Source organism: Macrobrachium rosenbergii, chromosome 16 (genome assembly GCF_040412425.1).
Source record: "Macrobrachium rosenbergii isolate ZJJX-2024 chromosome 16, ASM4041242v1, whole genome shotgun sequence".
Lineage (NCBI taxonomy): Eukaryota > Metazoa > Arthropoda > Malacostraca > Decapoda > Palaemonidae > Macrobrachium > Macrobrachium rosenbergii.
In genome coordinates this window covers 2,996,183-3,013,468 of record NC_089756.1, presented here as the reverse complement: position 1 = coordinate 3,013,468, position 17,286 = coordinate 2,996,183, and the positions used below count along the sequence as shown (strand labels likewise).

At 39.4% G+C, this 17,286-nt stretch overlaps 1 protein-coding gene across 1 annotated transcript; it reads right to left on the bottom strand.

Annotated features, from left to right (window-relative positions):
- Positions 1 to 16,091: 16,091 nt before the first annotated feature.
- LOC136847508 (tigger transposable element-derived protein 1-like) lies at positions 16,092 to 17,055 on the bottom strand. The gene is made up of 2 exons (XM_067119249.1): positions 16,766 to 17,055; positions 16,092 to 16,527 (listed from the first exon to the last, which is right to left on the bottom strand). The coding sequence occupies exons 1-2, from the start codon at positions 17,053 to 17,055 to the stop codon at positions 16,092 to 16,094; spliced, it is 726 nt and encodes a 241-aa protein (XP_066975350.1).
- Between the last annotated feature and the right edge of the window lie 231 nt (positions 17,056 to 17,286).

The window sequence follows — 17,286 nt, the reverse complement described above, 5'->3', positions numbered from 1 at the left end:
GAAAACAACTGCTCGGAACCAGGCGGGACTTCTCCCTGTTTACACGAAAGCCCAAAGATTCCAGAAAGCCGACCACCACGGATGTAACCCTCTGGCATTCCTCAACGCTGGATGCCCAGATGATCCAGTTGTCTAGATACGCGGCCAGCGTTATCCCTTGAGACCGGAGTTGTTGTACGACCGTGTCTGTCAACTTGGTGAAAATCCTTGGGGCTATGTTGAGGCCAAAAGGCATCACCTTGAAGGAATATGCCTGCCTTCCGAGCCTGAACCCCAGAAAGGGGAAGAACCTTCTTGCAACCGGGACGTGATAATAGGCGTCGGAAAGATCTAAAGAGGTGGTTACGGCTCCACGGGGCAGTAGGGTCCGAACTTGGGAGACTGTAAGCATCCGAAACTTGTCGCAACGAATGTAGGAATTCAGACGGGACAAGTTCAGAATTACCCTCCGCTTGTTGGAACCCTTCTTGGGAACACTGAAGAGTCTGCCTTGGAACTTCAGTGTCCTCACTTTCCGTATTGCCTGTTTCTGCAAAAGATCTTCCACAAAGTCCTCGAGATCCTTGGTCGGTGTCTGATAAAACTTGATTGGTGTTGGTGGAGGGGGACCGTCGATCCAACTCCAACCTAGGCCCCTGGAAACTATACTCTGAGCCCAGGGACAGAAGGTCCACCGGGCCCAAAAATGGTACAGCCTCCTGCCCACTGGATGTATGTCATCGGTCCTGAGTTTGCTTCCTCCCTCTGGAGCCTCTACCTCCTCTGTTCCTGGGAGAGGGGGGCCCTCTTCCCAACATAGCGGGGGCTGCCTCTTGGTTAACATAGCCTCGGGGCCTGTTGCCTCTGGTTGACTGCCCAGATTTCCCCTGGCTTTTCATGAAGCATTGAAAGCCGGGAGGAGACGAGGAGGGGCAGCAAGAGACTGATGTGACGTGTCACGTTAAGTGATGGGTGAGAACTGCTGGTTCCCCGCTCGTTCCCTTTTGTGGATTGCTGCCTCCTTACCTTCAAGTTTTTTTGTTTTGATGTTCTCGTCCGGTGAGCTGCCGTTTTCTTTCGTCAGTCGGGTCTGGTAGGGCAGCGAAAGTAGCGGCTGTGGCAGCAGCAGCAGGCAGTTTTTTGAGTCGACGTTGGTCGAGTTTTTGAGCAGCAATTGGAGCACGCCACGAGTGGAGCACCACGTAGAGGTGGAGTGTGACCATGAGTAGTCGTGTGACCACGAGGCTGCTCATCTTTGATGACAGCGTGAGGCTGTCCTGGCGTCTCCATCGGGTATTCTGGTTGGTGGGTTCTTGTCCCTGTTGTGCAGCTGAGGGCTGTCTTGGGCCCCGATGGAGGACGTATGTTTGGTATTTTTTTCTGCCTGCTGTTGTTTATTTTTGCCTTTTTTTTAAGCTACTTTTTGTTTATGAAGTTAATTGTTTATTTAACTGATTTTGTTTAGTGCTGCCTTTTGGCTTTTTGTATTTATGGTTTTTATCTTTTACCAGACCTGACTCACTTGTAAATACTTGCCTTAATAAATTAATATTAAGCTTTCTTTATTGTTTTTTGTTGTTTTCCCCTCCTTTGTTTGTTGCATCTGCCGTCAGTCTTGACAGCCCCGTCCTGAGTATGTTAAAGAACCTGCATAACGGCCCACTCGGGTCGTTACAGATGGGTTCACCAGGACATACTGAGGCGGAGGTTGGGAGGAAGAGGTTGAAGGCTGATCCTGTAAGGGAACCTGGACGAAGGACTGAGCCGGGAGGCGTTTGAAATGCTTAAATTTCTTGCCGGACTTTGGGGAAGGCCCGGCAAGATCAGACTGCTTCCGTTTATAGGGCAGACCCCAACGAACGGAGACTCTGATTGACCCTAGCCGCCTCAGACAAGACTGCGTCAACTTCTTCTTGGGAAAAGATTAGCTCCCCAGATAGAACTCTCTTCAGAAGCTTATTTGGTTCATGCCGAACTGTGGCTGCGAAAAGATATGCTTCCGGCAGGCCAGTCGGGCAGTCATAAAGTCAAACACGTCTTGTTGAAAACTCGCCAAGAGAGATTTCGTCAAGAACTGGAACAAAGAATCTTCCCTATAAACCAAAGAAGTTGCTTCTGCCAAAGTCAGAGAGTTCAAAGACCTGGCGAGCCTATCCTTACTATCAGCTTCTGCTTTCAGGAGCGACTCCGGGATCTTAGGGAGCTGCTCACTGAACAGGTCAGAAGCGCAGTCTGGGTCAAGCCGAGTCACTGTAAACGTATTAGGGGCTCCTTCCAGAACTTCGGTGCCCCGGAAAGACGAGAGATGTTGGGTCCGTCTCCCGGAGATGAGGGAGGGGTTTACCTTCTAAGCAAGCCTGACTAGTCAGAGAGGCCACTTTCGAAGTACAAGGAGGGAGGAGAATATCACCTAAAGTGAACATAGTGAACACTCCCTTGGCTGGTGTGAGCCTAGTGTTCTCCGCTTGCCACTCCGTAAGTGTCCTCATCAAAGACGACTGGGCTTGGTCCCTAGGATAGATAACGGTCTCCTTAGGGACTTTATCAGACCTGTTCCAAACCTCCCCTTCAGCCTGGCGAAACCTGTGTAGGGGGGATGTCAGGTCCGGAGGATAGAATTCAATTCCTCCAGTCTCCTTGTGCCCAAACCCTCAATGGTGAGAGTACCTTCGTGCTCGGGAGCATAAAGGGCCAGACGCCAAGGATTCCCCAGATCGAAGGGAGGGAGAGTGGAAGGGTCAGGAACAGAATGAGACCTAGAACGAGGTCCGCTATCGGCCAGTCCTTGGATCAATTCCTGCTGTGACTCCACCTTTTCCGAAAGAAATTGAAAAGAATTGGCAAGACCAGAAAGCTTGCTGATGACTCTCGTGTCGATTCTCTCAAGGAGAAGTTCGACGAAAGAGTCTGTATCAAAGGCAGGAGGAGGGGGAACCACTTGCCGCGACTGAGACTCTGCTTGTATCCCGGAGGGGGAGGCTGTACTCGTTGACGGAATGGGGCTCGCCGCCCGTGCCGCCGCCGGAGGGACCTCAGATCGACCTGCTAGAGTAGGTAAGGTTTTCTTCCTCACAGACTTCACCTTAGGGACAATAAATCCAGACCCGTCCGTAAGGTATGAGGATTTAGAGAAACCTTTAAAGGAGGAAACGGTGGAAGAAGGAGAGCTACACAGTGAAGAACCTGCCTCACTTACCCCCTTACCTGCTTGATGCTCCGGGACAATGTTCGGAGATTCAAGGCCGAGGTCAAGATCCGCTGCGTCTTCAGAAACGCCTCCGCTCAAGGCTGAATCGTCTGGAGAGGGCTGGGTCAACTCCCGAATCCCGGCAATCAACGGAGCAGCAACATCGTCGGTGACTGAAGCTGTGATCCAGGCGCCGGGAAAAAGGACATTGCAAATGTCCTTCGAGAGTATATAGGGATTGCCAGCTCCTACGTTGCGTCCGAAGCCGCTAACCCAGACTTTAAGGGCCTGGAGCGAAGGATCGCGAGACTTGCGTTCAGCCTGCGGAAGAATAACATTATTGCGGTTTACGGGGAATCGGTTCGTATAAAATACAGTTTGGCTAAAAGGAAAGATGCATGAAAACCACCGAATCATCGATAGCTTGCTGCGTAAAGAGCGTAGCAAACATCACATCCGTCAGGGTGCCAAACTACGAGATCCCCTCGTGGACGCACACCGGAGTGGGATCTACAAACCGTGGCGCTGGCCTGGTGCAGGCTGCGGAGCACCCTGTTCTTGGCAGTGCACCACCTGTAAAAGTATGAGATTATGAGTACACCGTGTAAGGTGCCGGAGTAGTGTGCCGGAGCAACACATCAGTATATATTAAAACCGTGAAACCTGCCGGAATGATCCGGAAGGCAACGGGATTAAAATAAAATCTCATCCATAAAATACAAAATAAACATAATAAATATACCGGAACTAGCCGGAGTAACATGCCTTAAAAGTATGTGACGGATACAAAATAAAATGGGAAGGTTAAAACTGTCCGGAGTAAGCGCATTCCCAGCAACTGAGAATGAAATTCTGAGACTAGCGATAACGGTAGACCGGTAAACACTAGAACCGCCGGAGCGGGAAGCAAGGAATGTGCCTCGAATAACAGAAAAGCGGACAGTGGTTAGCTAAAGGAAGGAAACGTCAAAGGTCCGGACACGAAGATAGTCAGGTGGAAAACACTAACTGGCCACGAGAGTAGGACTAAACCGGAGTGCCGTCTTATTAGACGACACGCCGGAGATGACGTAAGGAAGGGAGGGATGAACAGACCAGGAGGAAGAATCGAAAGAAGCGACCGGAGAGTGGGAATGCACAATCCGGGCGCTCCGGCCTCACGTCCACTCGCTGACTGAGATAGCTACCCAGCAAGCGCGAGAGAAGCAGGAGAGGGGATGAACAACCTCCATGGTCAGAAGGGAGGGTAGGGGCAAAGAAGGCCAAAGATGGTGGACGGGAGAGGGGAAGCCCCGGCCACCAGCAGCCCCTGGAGGGGGTTATAGGCTGGTAAAGTCAGAGACCGTACCAAGGGCAGGCCAAACAATGCAGAGGAAGGGGACATAGGCTATAGGCTAAAAGGATAGGAATGCTCCTAAGCCTTGATAAGTTAACAAGATTGAAAACGAATCAAGGGGGAGAGAGAGCACTCGGGAGGGGGAGGGGTAAGGGTGTGTCGACATAACCAATAGCTGGAAACTAACCTTAAGAAATGACAAAACTAGGGTAGGCTACGTGACGTCCCTTGCTATCCCAGCTTCACCAAGAGGATTATTAGCCTAAGCGAAAAAGCCGAAACAGGGAGAGGAAACACTGACATCCTCGCTATTTCAGCTTAAACAAGAGGCGAAACAGGGGAAGGGAAAACATAAGATGAAAAGACCCCAGCCAAAACTTAAGGAGAGCGCCATATTGGAAAAAACGTACACAAAACACAATGATGGTCATGCGAACGAATATGAATGATCGACCACCCCCCTTTTTCATAGAAAAAGGGGGGCAATAGCCTAACGCCCCAGAAAAGGTAGGATGGAAAACTAAAGCTAACAACCAACCCATGATAAATGGATAAATAACTAAAAAACGAATATAAGAGGAGGACCATACCCAACCCGATGTGGACGTGAAGGGAAATGGCCGCCCTCTAACAAAAGAAATATCCATAATAATCAACATATATCAAATGCATCCGAACACAAGGGCAAAGATTAAACAAATAATCTTAACAGTACCAATGAAAATAAAATTCCCAGAAGCTAAGAGAAGTGAAGGGCAAAAATAAGGCATGTTATGGAAATGATAAGAGGCGAATAGGCCGAGGGGTAGCCCGAAGCCTAAACGACAGCCTTCACTCGAAAAGCAAAGGGACACAAAAAGTTAATCAATCAAAATCACTAATTAGGCGTCACAGATAGGAAATATATCCTAAACATGAAGAGGAACAGTGAAAAAGATCGAAAAACAAGGCGACCCAAGACCGCAAACCTCGCATGGAGGTCACGTGAGGCCGCGAGAGGAGATCGAGACAGGCATTATAAATCCCCTTAATTACTAGACTAAAGGGAAATAAGGAGCCTCAATCGCCTCAAATAAAAACTTAACACTGGTACTCAACTTTGATGAAGAAAGACCTTGCGAGGATGCCATAATGATGAAAATAAGCACAAAATAAAAGGCACAACGAAAACACGTGTGACCGCAGGTGCTTGCTGAAATGGAATGCGGCTAGCGGTGATTTTGTATACTGTCCGAGTGGTGCATGGGTTTGTAACGGCACCTCTCTGTGGGACTTTTGACTTTGGGATCTCTATAGGATAAGGTTCAGTGTTTTGTAGTTCACCCTTTTCCATACACGACTCCATCTAATGGAGCTTGCTCTGGGGGTAGTAACTCCAGCATTTCATTTAGCTTTCTCTGGTATCTAGCAACGGAATTACCTAGAAATAAGTGCTGAATGGACTTTTCACCGACTGACACGGGACCCGATCCAGAAATTATATATATATATATATATATATATATATATATATATATATATATATATATATATATATATATATATATATATATATATACAGTAGAAGTTCTCCAGAAGAATTTGACAGTCCAGTTCTTATATATATATATATATATATCGTTCCAGAAGAAATTTTGATTCGAAATCTGAGTTAATTTCTCCATAAGAAATAACTGAAAATGGATTAATCCATTCCTGACCACCAGTCATTACCCCAACCTTGCCTTTTTATACAAAACTTTACACAAATCACAATTAAATAGGTTCAGAATTGAATAACTTTACCAGTATCAGAAGCACTTTTTACATTTTTAAATGCATACTGTATCAAAAAAGTTGGCCTATGACCAATGCGGTATTACTGTATTACCATAGGCTAGGCTAAGTAGCCTTATAGGCACTACCAGAATGTACTGTAACAGGTACACATGAAAACTGTTGTTAATAATGATAACATTGAAAAACAAGCCATATCACATGAAATTAATAATATAGTATTTATAAACCGAATTACTGTATGTCTGTTATCATAAAATTAAGAAAAATTTCCGAAATTACGTCAGAACTCGGCAGCCTGTGGCAGATATAAACAAACCAGAGCGCCGCCCTGGTGGTGTATCGTGGTACTAATTACATAAACATTCTGAATGTTTATGTAATTAGTACCGCGATACACCACCAGGCGTGCTCTGGTTTGTTTATATCTGCCACAGGCATACTGAGTTCCGGTAATTCGAAATTTTTATTTAATTTTATGATAACAGAATGTTTATGTAATTAGTACCGCGATACACCACCAGGGCGGCTCTCTGGTTTGTTTACATCTGCCACAGGCTGCCGAGTTCCAACGTAATTTCGGAAATTTTTCTTAATTTTATGATAACAGACATACAGTAATTCGGTTTATAAATACTGTATTATTAATTTCAAGTGATAATATGGCTTGTTTTTCAACAGCAGCAGCAGCAGCATGTGGGCTTTAAATGCTTTTAAATAAGCATGGGAAGAATGCCACCAACAACGCCAACTAGCGGCAGCCGAAACTTTTTCTACAAGCATCATATGATTCATCGGGTCAGATTCGGTTTGTTGTTTGAACTCCGACACAAAATTTACTCAACAAATTTGAAATCCGATTATTTCGAGTTCAACAAAACGGTCAGGACAGGGTTCTACATATTATATATATATATATATTATATATATATATATATAATATATATATAATATATATATATATATAAATAAGAAGAGCCTCGATGGCTCAGTCGGTTACAGCAGTTGGACTTAGAGGTCTGTGGCTGGGTTCAATGAAACGGCTGATCAGAGAGAGGCAGACACTTTGCTATCGTGTAGACATCCCGGGATTATATATGTAATCAACGGATAGGTTTGCTTAAAAAGCAAATGGATGTTACAGACTAAATACACACACAAAACAAAGCCACTTGTTCTCGAACTCGCCATATATATATATATGAAATATATCAGGCAGGGCAGCGATCGAGACCACAGGTCTACCCAAATAGGCATCGTGCTTACCCCATACAAAAATGGGAATAAAAGCCTTGTTAAAAGAAAATATATATATATATATATATATATATATATATATATATCAAAACTGATGTCAAAATCTATGAAATTATCTATATATATTACACTATTTTAATTTATTTATTTATTTTTATCCACTTATTTATTTATTTTTCCTTATTTACCAATAAATAAATAAGGAAAAATAAATAAATAAGTTGATAAAAATAAATAAATAAATAAATTAAAATAGTTCTTACTCATAATTGACAATTTTGTGTTTTTATTTTTTTTTCTCCTTTTTTTCTTTTTCACTTAAAAAAAAACCAGAGTACACAATTACGCCATAAACCAAGGAAAATAACATACACAAACGCCAAGTGTCCCAGTTAGAGCCTGGGACACTTGGCGTTTGTGTATGTTCTCGATGCTGAATATTCTGTAACTTTCACATTTAGCCGCGTGTGTGTGTGTGTTTTATTTTTATATATTTATTTATTTTTAATTATTTATTTATTTTTAATTATTTATTTATTCTTATTTATTTATATTTTAAAAATTCTTTAGAAAGTGTCTGAAAATTAAGGTGAAATTTAAAACAAGCTGAAATAAATAAATAAAAAATAAATAAAAATAAATAAATTTATAAAAATAAATGAATAAATTAAAATAACTATTTGATGATCAAATTTCATATGAGAAAATTGTCATGATTCCAAGATTGCTAAATATTGTTCGTTAGGAGTTTGGCGATTAACAAAATAATAACCTTTTTTACTTACCAAATCGTTTGACCAGAAAACTGGAAAAACATGACAATACACAAAGCACTATTATTTATTTTCATTTATTTATTTTATTTATTTATTTTCACTCAGTGCAACTGCGAGGTTTTCCTCCCGTTGCACCTTTAATAAAAAAAAAAGTTTAATTTTTATGATAGAAATTCAGGTCTTTATTTATTAATTATTTATTTTTATTTATATATTTTTATTTATTTCGTTAATGACAACACGGCAAGTTTTCTGGCAACTATTTATTTTTAATTAATTATTTATTTATTTATTTATTTTTATTAATTTATTCAAATAAATAAATAAATGAAAATAAATAAATAAATAAAAATAAATTATCAAAGTTTTTTCATTTACTTCGCTCACACTTACCAGGGCAGTGCTCTCTCTCTCTCTCTCTCTCTCTCTCTCTCTCTCTCTCTCTCTCTCTCTCTCTCTCTCTCTCTCTCTCTCTCTCTCACTTTGGCAAAACTAAAAGAACAAAACATGTTTATCAAAAAGTGAAGGATACGAATTGCTTTTGAAAAACTGAAATAAAACAATTTCATTTAAATATAATAAATAAATAAATAAAAAATAAATAAACAAAGAAAAATAAATAAATGAATAAAAATATAAATATAAATAAATAAAAATATTTATTTATTTTTATTTTTTTATTTTCATTTATTTATTTATTTTTATTTTTTTTTGTTATTTATTTTGTTTTATATATTATATATATATTTTTATATATATATATATATATATATATATATATATATATATATATATATATATATATATATATATATATATATATATATATATATATATATATATATACATATATATAATACATATGAAAATAAGAAGGCCCATAAAAACACTATTTAAACGTTGAAACCATATATTTCGGGCACTTAATGAATTTTTTAATAGGCTAACTTCGCTAGTTCCGACCATAAAATTTAAAACATTATGGGAAAAGGACGGAAAACTGCCGTTCCTAGATGTAATGATCATAAGAAAACAGAACAGGTATGCATTTACAGTATATAGAAAACCCACCTTCGCTGTCTCCTACATTCATTTCTTAAGCTACCACAGCGTCTCCGTAAAAATCATGGTAGGGTGCAACTTATTCCTCAGAGGACTTAGGATATGTTCAAATGAGTACCTGGATAAAGAATTTAACACGATCCGCCAACACCTAACGCAACTGCTCTATCCACCACACATTATCGAGAGGGCTATTAACAAAGCGAATAAAATATACTATAGAGGTCCCACTCCCAACAGACGAATAGATTTCAACAACAAAATAAAGCTTCCATACGATGAAAACATCCAAAAGGCCACCGAACGACTCAGTTCTAATAATCCTTTCATTTTCCATTATCCCAAATCCATCGGGAGTTCGCTCGTTAACGTATACTTAAATAACAAAAGGGAAGAAGCCGGAGTTTACAAGATACCATGTAGCAATTGTCATGAAATCTATGTAGGCGAGACAGGTAGATCGCTCTCGCAAAGAATAACAGAGCACAAAAGATCAGTACGTTACGCTTCGGAGAGTTCGGGAATTTTCCTACATATCAGAAATACAGGGCATGTCATTAACTGGAGTGGGGCGGAGTTGGTTTTCAAGAGTAGCTGTCCATTACATAAAAGAAAGATGCTGGAATCTGCTATCATCAATCAAACCAACAATATGAACCTGTCAGGAGGACATTGGAAATCGGACGCCATTGACACCTTAATCCTCAAACCCCTCCTGAAGAAGATGACCCAAGAAACGCGACCGCCAGATCCATCGCCAAACGGGAGCTAATGAGGCCAAAACCACTAGGGAATTTGGTCACTCTCCTCCTTCTTAAGAAACGCCACCTCCATAACATCGGAGGCCTAAGGCCACACCTTCATGTTTTTGTATATATACCATTGTAACTTTCCACCTGTCCATATTCTACCAGTGAACAGGGGCACAGAAACAAGTGCCCGAAATATATGGTTTCAATGTTTAAATAGTGTTTTTATGGGCCTTCTTATTTTCATATTACACTGTAGTATTACAGGAAAAGACATTCACATATATATATATATATATATATATATATATATATATATATATATATATATATATATATATATATATATATATATATATATATACATATACACACACACATATATATATATATATATATATATATATATATATATATATATATATATATGTATATATATATATATATATATATACATACATACATATTAGGTTAGCCATACATGACTAATCCGGCGTCATTGGGACCTGGAGGGTGCTGGGATTGCCATTTTGCTGGATTAGCCATTTATTAGGCTAGAATACACGAAACCCAGTAGCTAAGCACCTCATCTTAGAATTAAAATATCCCATAAATCAGTACAAGTTGGTTAATAAAGAAAAGACAATTATCAAATACAGGTAGTGCTCGAAAGTTACGATAATTCAACTTCAGATATTTCGAATTTACGATGGGGTTAGCAATTAATACCCGATCTGAAAATATTTAGAAAATATTTTTAGATTTAGCAGGCGCAGGCAGCGAGAGAGACCAAGTTACAATAGACCTACTTCTTTTCCTCCATCTCTTTATTCCATCTGCTAGTTAAAAAAGTAAAAGAGAATGATAAAAGTATTGTTAGTAACGTTATACTCTTGCGTAAATGCGTACAGCCATACACAATCAAACGGGAAACTGTTCTTTTGCTACTAATCGTATTGGATAACAACTGTTTTGCTTGTATTTCAACCATCGTACGGTCAAACAACTACTGTCGTTATGGTACAAATGACATTAAGTAATGTACAATAGGACTGATATATTTTTTACACTATACCCTTATTTGCTTTGGAGAAAAGATCAGCAAAGAAATATACTGCTTCAGTAACTTTCAGCTGCAAATTGTAGCTGAAGCTGAGAAAACAATGTTCAAGCTGCCAATGACTATAAATTATCGTGCATCAGCAACATGGATGAAACTCGACCGTAAATAAAATTGGAGAGAATGTATTTTAATCAAAACTACTGGGCATGAAAGAATACAAATTACTGTTGTTTTCACGCCGATAAAAGATAAATACGTAAAGCTCGTATTATGATGAAATCAAGAGAAAATAGCGAACGGAATCTTGATTTTTTTTTAACAGAAAACAAACATGCCCCCAAAACGTTAATATATATTAACGAAAAAATAGCTAAATTAATGTCACAACGAGACGTATTTAAGTTATATTTTGACTTAAAAACACTTCGTATAACGAAAAATATCCTTGTCCCAAATAAATAAAGTATCTATATTCATTTACGCTTACTAAAAGCAAGAAAAGCGCTCTGAACTGAGTTAAATGCGGCGAAATAAACAGCACATTACCGATTCCCAAAACAAAACATTGATCGCAATTTATAATACAAAAGCAATATGAGAATATATGCAATTGGATACCTGTACAATGTAGTAAAGCATAACTTTAAAAGATCCACGAAAAAGATACACATTCGTTATGTTGATGTTTGTATAATACTGTTAATATGTGGATAGAGTTCAGTATAATGTAGGCTAGGCTACTGTATATGTAGCCTATACGATATACTGTAGCGTAGGCCAAAAGACAATAATAAATGTAAAAATGGAACAGCAAAAGCATGCCTGTGTTTACAAACACCACAAGTTTGTAGATGCAGCACACAGTGCCATCAAATCGAAGCGGCCGGCGAGCGAGTTAACGCAGCGACCCAGGAAATTTGAAAATTAGTGCGGAAACATTAGAAATTACTCTAGCCGAAATTTGTGCCGGATTACTGATTGTTCTGGACTACTGATTGCCAGATTAGTGATGGTCAACCTGTATATATATATTCTCAACTCTTACTATATGCAAATGTAAATTAAATTTTCCTCACTATGTATATATATATATATATATATATATATATATATATATATATATATATATATATATATATATATATATATATATACAGTGATCCTAGTCTATCATGGATAATGGGGACCAGAACCAGCGATAAGTGAAATTCCTTGTAAGTAGCATTGGCCCCTCCTAGGGGAGGCATATATATATAAAACACCCATGTATGAGCAACATTGCATAAGCGAGGTAAGTATAAAGTGAACAAATGTACTGTACAGGTATACTATTTACAGTATCATATTTTACTTAAATATATTTACTGTACTGTACAGTGCAATAATTATAAAACCTTGTACATACATTCACACTCTCTCTCTCTCTCTCTCTCTCTCTCTCTCTCTCTCTCTCTCTCTCTCTCTCTCTCTCTCTCTCTCTCTCTCTCCTCTCTCATATGAGACGTACATTACTGTACTGTAATTATAAAACCTTAATTATTATACATTTACTCACTCTCTCTCATACGAGACGTTAACACGTATGTTCAACACTCACCAACGACAGTAGCGTAATATCTTGAGGTGACGATGACGACGATGAAAATGACGATGACGATGATGAGATACCTGTGCAGTTCGATGAATGTGATGATTAACTCTTTAATGCCGAAGCCCCATTTACAAAAACGTCTCCCGTATGCCGGCGGCGTTCGGTGAGTTAACGCCGAAGAAGAAAAAAAGTTTTTTCAAAAAATCACAGCACACTTAGTTTTTAAGATTAAGAGTTCATTTTTGGCTCATTTTTTTTGACATTGCCTGAAGTTTAGTATGCAACCATCAGAAATGAAAAAAAATATCATTATCATATATAAATATTGGAATATATGACAGAAAAAAAAACTTGTATATAATTGTATACAAATCACACTGTAAGCAAAGCGGTTAAAGCTAATGAGTTAATTTTTTTAGTTGTATTGTACACTAAATTGCGATGATTTTGGTATATAACAAATTTTAAAACGATCAAAGCAACACAGAGAAAATATTATCACAAAATGATACATGAATTAAATTGGACGTAAAAAAATGTTTTTCAAAAATTCATCATAAATCGAAATATTGTGCTAGAGACTTCCCGTTTGTTGAAAAATGAAGCTAATTGATTGAATATTACTAGACTGTAAGTGTTTTAGCTTACAATTGCAGTTTTCGACCATTTCGGTCGAGTTAAAGTTGACCAAAAGTCGAATTTTTCTATTTATCGTGATTTATATGGAAATATTTCAAAACTGATAAAGGCTACAACCATGAGTTATTTTTGTTGTATTGTACATGAAATTGCGCACATTTTCATATATAAAACTTTATGTAACGACTAGTATAAAGCGGTGCAAATATTACGACAACGAGACGAAAGAATTTCTGAGATGTTTATTTAGTTACCGTGCAGACGTAAGGAAAATGTTTTTAAAAATTCACCATAAATCGAAATATTGTGCTAGAGACTTCCAATTTATTGCAAAATGAAGTTAAATGATTGAATATTACTAGAATGTAAAAGTTTTAGCTTACAATTGCGTTTTTGACCATTTCGGTCGAGTTAAAGTTGACCGAAGGTTGAAATTTTGGCAGTTATCGTGATTTATGTGAAAATATTTCAAAACTGATAAAAGCTACAACCATGAGCTATTTTCTGTTGTATTCTACATGAAATTGCGCACATTTTCATATATAAAAGTTTATGTAACGACTAATGTAAAACGATGCAAACATTACGACAACATGATTTAAAGAATTTCAGAGATGTTGGCCGAGTTATCAGCGCAGACTTAAGGAAAAATTTTTTTTCAGAAATTCACCATAAATCGAAATATTGTGCTAGAGACTTCCAGTTTGTTGCAAAATGAAGGTACATGATTGAATATTACTAGAATGTAAGAGTTTTAGCTTATAATTGTATTTTTTACCATTTCGGTCGAGTTAAAGTTGACGAAGCTTGAAATTTTGGCAGTTATCGTGATTTATATGAAAATATTTCAAAACTGATAAAAGCTACAACCATGAGTTATTTTCTGTTGTATTCTACATGAAATTGCGCACATTTCCATATATAAAACTTTATGTAACGACTAATATAAAACAGTGCAAACATTACGACAACGTGATGAAAGAATTTCTGGCGCGGACGTAAGGAAAAAGTTTTTTTCAAAAATTCACCATAAATCGAAATATTGTGCTAGAGACTTCCAATTGGTTGTAAAATGAAGGTAAATGATTGAATATTACTAGATCGTAAGAGTTTTAGCTTAAAATTGCGTTTTTTGATCATTTCGGTCGAGTCAAAGTTGACCGAAGGTTGAAATTTTGGCAGTTATCATGGTTTATATGAAAATATTTCCAAACTGATAAAAGCTATAACCATGGGTTGTATTTTGCTGTATTGTACATGAAATTGCGCACATTTTCATATATAAAACTTTATGTAATGGCTAATATAGAACAGTGCAAAAATTACGACAAAATGACGAAAGAATTTATGAAATTTTTCGGCGGAGTTACCGCCCGTGCGTAAGAAAAAGTTTTTTTCAAAAATTCACCATAAATCGAAATATTGTGCTAGAGACTTCCAATTTGTTGCAAAATGAAGGTAAATGATTGAATATTACTAGAATGTAATTTGTTGCAAAATGAAGGTAAATGATTGAATATTACTAGAATGTAAGAGTTTTAGCTTACAATTGCGTTTTCAACCATTTCGGTCGAGTCAAATTTGACGAAGGTTGAAATTTTTGTAGTCGGCGTGACAGTGCGCCCCACTCGGCACCCAACAGACAATTTTAGTCGATGTATGATACGTCCAATAGGCGTTTAAGGGTTAATTGATGACGATGATGGTGTTACTGCACAGGTATAATGAGGCCTTTACGTCAGTTCAGGAAGCGCCGCATCGTCAGATATCGGCGCTGGATCGTCACCATCTTCTACCGAAAGAGGCGAAGAAGCTCGTGGTGGTGGTGAAGAGACTTCCACTCCACTCGTAGATGCTTCAGGTTCACTTGGAGGCACTGATGGTGTAGCTGTGAAGAACATGGTGATTGGTAGTTGTTGTCATTGTTTTTTCTTCTGCTGTACAATGCCCTTGTACAAGGACATAACCCCGTCAACACGGTTCCTAAACTCGACAGCTCGAACCATGTTGTCGTCGATTTCTTGTGCAAATTGTTGCATTGCCCTTGCCATGTTGCACAATTGTTGCAGGTTCTCCAGGGTAAGGCCACGCTCTTCAATGTCTTCGTCTTCCTCTTCTTGGCTTTCTTCTTCACTCGCGAGACTTCGTCATCTCAACGAGGTCTTCATCTGTCAGTGGGTCCGAGTGGGCATCGATAAGACCGTTGACGTCATCTTCCGTCATGTCGATGAATCCTTCATCCTTGATGATGTTAGCCAACTTCACCGCCTTCTGCACCGCCGAGTGATGAATTTCGTCAGGAGTGAAGCCTTTACAATCATGAACCACGTCAGGCCATAATTTCTTCCAGGCAGCATTTATGGCCTCGGTTTTCATGTCCTTCAATGCTTGCTGGATATTACACAAGCATGACGCAATGTCGTAGTTACGCCAGTGCTTTTTCACACTGAAGTCTTCGGTATCATCGCCAAGTGCAGCGATGAGGCCCTCCATCGTTGAACACGTGTAGAGTGCCTTAAAGGCACGAATAACACCTTGATCCATCAGCTGGATTAAAGATGTGGTGTTAGGGGACAGAAACTCGATCTGAACCCCATCATATTCCAAGTTCTTTGCATGGCCTCCTGCACAGTCCATCAAGAGAAGGACCTTAAAGGGGAGTCCCTTCTCAGCCAGCTAGAGCTTCACCTGGGGAATGAAGCAATGGAGGAACCATTCGATGGTCAGGGCTTTCGTTATCCAGGCCTTAGAGTTATTCATCCAATACACGGGGAGCAGAGCCTTATTTTTGTTTTTTAAGGCCCGTGGATTTCTGGACTTATAAATAAGGCCTGGCTTAATCATAAAGCCTGCAGCATTGCCACACTTGATGAGTGTGACACAGTCCTTATGGGCCTTGAAGCCTGTCCTCTTCACTTCATCCTTGAAGAGGAATGTTCGAGAAGGCATCCTCTTCCAAAAGAGACCTGTCTCATCCATGTTTAAGACTTGCTCAGGGAGGTAGCCGCCATCACTGATGAGTTTAGGGAACACATCCTCCACGAAATGACGAGCACCTTCGGTGTCAGCAGAGGCAGCCTCACCATACAAAGGCACGCTTTTGAGGCCAAACCTTTTTTGAAATTTTTCAAACCAGCCTTTGCTGGCTAAAAAGTCTGGTCTTCGAGCAGCCGAATCACCTGTGGCACCGCTAGTACTGGGTTGAGGGTCGTTAGGATCTTCTTCAGCGCCTTCTTCAGCATCTCCTTCGTCGTCGTCACCGGGCAAGGTTTTATCATAGAGATTTGGCCTTTGTTCTGATCATATTACTGTCCAAACTCACATTTTTTTTTCTGCAATCAGCAACCCACAATGCTAATGCAGATTCCATTTTCACTATTCTCTTATTACGCACAGTTATCACACGTTTTGCTTCTCTATTGAAGCTTATTTCATTGCTTTTGCGGATTTTAACTTCCTCCTTCTTTATATAGCGCACTGTCGATTCATTCATGCCATAATGGCGTGCTACCGCGGCATAGCTTTTGCCCTCTTTTAACATGTCTAAAAGTTTGACCTTTTCACTAATGTTCATCATATTCCTCTTCCTCTTGGGCTCACTAGAGGAACCTTTTGCAGGGGCACGGCGTTTAGGAGGCATTGTAAGGGTACGACAAGTTAACTTTTAACTCAACACACAACACAAAATGCGCGCGATACAGTATACTTGAGAGCGTCTACAGCACAAGAGTGGCAACGAGAGGGATCAAGCAGGGGAAGAAGCTGCGTGATGCTGCGCAGCCAATCAACTCACGGGTTACATCCACTTGTGCTCTCATTGGTCAATCTTGCACCGGGAACCAATCACATGCCTTGTCCGAGTGCCCGTGGG

What these genes read in the sequence shown, in the direction of transcription:
- LOC136847508 (XM_067119249.1), bottom strand. Translation starts at nt 17,055, where the DNA reads ATGCCTCCTAAACGCCGTGCCCCTGCAAAAGGTTCCTCTAGTGAGCCC. An exon ending in ATGGAATCTGCATTAGCATT is followed by an intron (nt 16,528 to 16,765) that starts GTGGGTTGCTGA and finishes ATTTCAAAAAAG; the next exon opens with GTTTGGCCTCAAAAGCGTGC.